Source organism: Saccostrea cucullata, unplaced genomic scaffold, assembly GCF_032062105.1.
Source record: "Saccostrea cucullata isolate Sc308-1 unplaced genomic scaffold, CSIRO_AGI_Scuc_v1 ctg4031, whole genome shotgun sequence".
NCBI lineage: Eukaryota > Metazoa > Mollusca > Bivalvia > Ostreida > Ostreidae > Saccostrea > Saccostrea cuccullata.
The window spans coordinates 1-2,150 of record NW_026921756.1 but is presented as its reverse complement, the minus strand read 5'-3'; the positions used below and the strand labels follow the sequence as shown (position 1 = coordinate 2,150).

The window sequence follows — 2,150 nt, the reverse complement described above, 5'->3', positions numbered from 1 at the left end:
TTCTGATTTATATGAATACACAAATAGGTCTGCTAACAACAGGGCGCAATTGGTGCCCATGGAGACCTCCTGGTCTCAAAATACTGGACGTGTTATTACTCGCACGTGACGTAAATATAGTTTATGACTTTCAATCACTTATTATTAGAGGGCCAAAGATTAGGAAACCCCAATTTTCACAACTGGAGTAATAATTTCATAAACATTATGAATTTTATAGACTACGCCATTCATTCCCGAATTTACAATTAAATAAAGCATTTTATTGTATACTAGTAAATATAATAATTATATATGTATTTACTTTGCATGCTACTACTTGTTTATTTGATATTTGGGATCGATTTTTTGGACCACAAACAAAAAAGATACAATGTACATGAATTCGGGTTATTTTTCTCTATATGATTAGTTGGTGTACATTGCAGCAATCCAGAACGAAAGCCTCTAGATGCAGACTAACGAAAATGTTCCCGTGCTTCTAAATTTAAATACTTTGACAAGTCCTTTAGTATTCCCGACCCAAAGTGAAGAACCATACAATGATATTGAAGTTGGAAAATTAACATCATTTTCTGTCAGCAAGTATTTGAGGAACTCCCCGTCAGGACTCAAGATATGAATCCTATGGTTAAGCGTATCACTTACAAGAATATTAAAGTAGGAGTCACACACCACTCCGTTTGGCTTAAGGGTACTTACCACAAACAAAAAATGGATGCGCGGGTTGATATATATTTTTTGACTGATTTTGATTTGTATTGATATAAATAATCAATCCCTGAAATATAAAGAAAGCGTAGATTTTCCTTGGTGCTTAGATTTGAGATTTTATTTTGCCTTCTATATAATTCCATACAAAATTTTGCACAATTTTTTAACTTTATGACAAAATCTAATAAAATTTTCCCACTCTACTCGGTAAACATTATTCAGGTTGTCAATTTAAATGTAAATCTATGAGAAATAATGCTGATTTCTGAAAAAAGTTTGTTTGTGTTATTTATCCTTAAAGTATCTTGACATGTTCTGTCCACGATAGACAGACTTAGTTCGACCGGAGAAAGACAAGAGAACTAGGTCACCCGTCTTATCACCTGACTGGTTTACAACACAGATGTCTCTATTCCCATTCTGAGCAATACTGGTTGGTTGGACAAAAATCCTGGTCCGACCATCCTCCTGGTATTCATAATCATGGATGAGATCACCATTCATCTTCAGGTGTCTGACCAAACGTCTTCTGCATGGTTGTAATTCAAATGTATCTGATAATTCATCTGTCAGCGTGACCAGGAGTCCCCCATCCAAAGATAAGCAGATTTCTCCAGGCGTTAAGGGTTTAGTGCTGACTATTGTAGAAAGATATCCATATGGAGACAGACTCGAGATGCATTTGTTCTTATAGTCTGTGTAATAAATACAATCATCAGCTTTTACACACACATCTTTGGCATTTATTCCGGATTCGTATTTCTCATTACCTGCTATGTTGACTTTTCTGATTTTTGACGTCATAGAACGAATGTAACAACAATCCTCACTGATTGCCTCAAGAATGAACACTGCATTATTTCCAGGTTGAAATGAGTTTGTTTCAGTAGCATTAATGCAGTTTAATTTCAAAGTGTGTCCAATGATAGATTCCAGTACGTCATCATTTATTTCCCCTCTCATGTATCTCGCAGAGTATTCACAATTCTCTACTTTGAAATCCAAGTCAGTCATTATTCGCTTCAGTTCTCTGTTGTTGGCGATCAAGTTGTAATCTGACATAAAACATGCATTCTTCTCCATCAATTCCATGTGTTTGACCAATTCCTTTCTTGCCGTATTGAATTTTAATATTATACTATTTCCTTGCTGGTTATTTTTGGTCAGATTTTCTCTCAACGTTTGTTCATGGCGCATCTTGATCTCTGTCAACCTTTCTATGGTCTGCTCATAATGTCTTTGCAATTTGTCCATATCCAGTGCACACTGAATTTCATTTTCATTCACTTTAATTGATATTTTTTCAATATTTTTATCAGACTCTGGTAGCTCTTCTTCCTTTATCTTCGTGATGTACCCCAACAGATCTCTCCTTCTTTGACTTGCCACCGTGGCCAAAGTGTCCCAGTCGTGGTTTTTGTGATCCGTTTTTGAAC

The 2,150-nt window shown here is 35.6% G+C and overlaps 1 protein-coding gene across 1 annotated transcript; it reads right to left on the bottom strand.

Moving 5' to 3' along the window:
• Positions 1–999: 999 nt before the first annotated feature.
• On the bottom strand, positions 1,000–1,968 carry LOC134260691 (uncharacterized). Its single transcript, XM_062743236.1, has one exon. It carries the CDS (start codon positions 1,966–1,968, stop codon positions 1,000–1,002), a length of 969 nt encoding a protein of 322 aa, XP_062599220.1.
• Between the last annotated feature and the right edge of the window lie 182 nt (positions 1,969–2,150).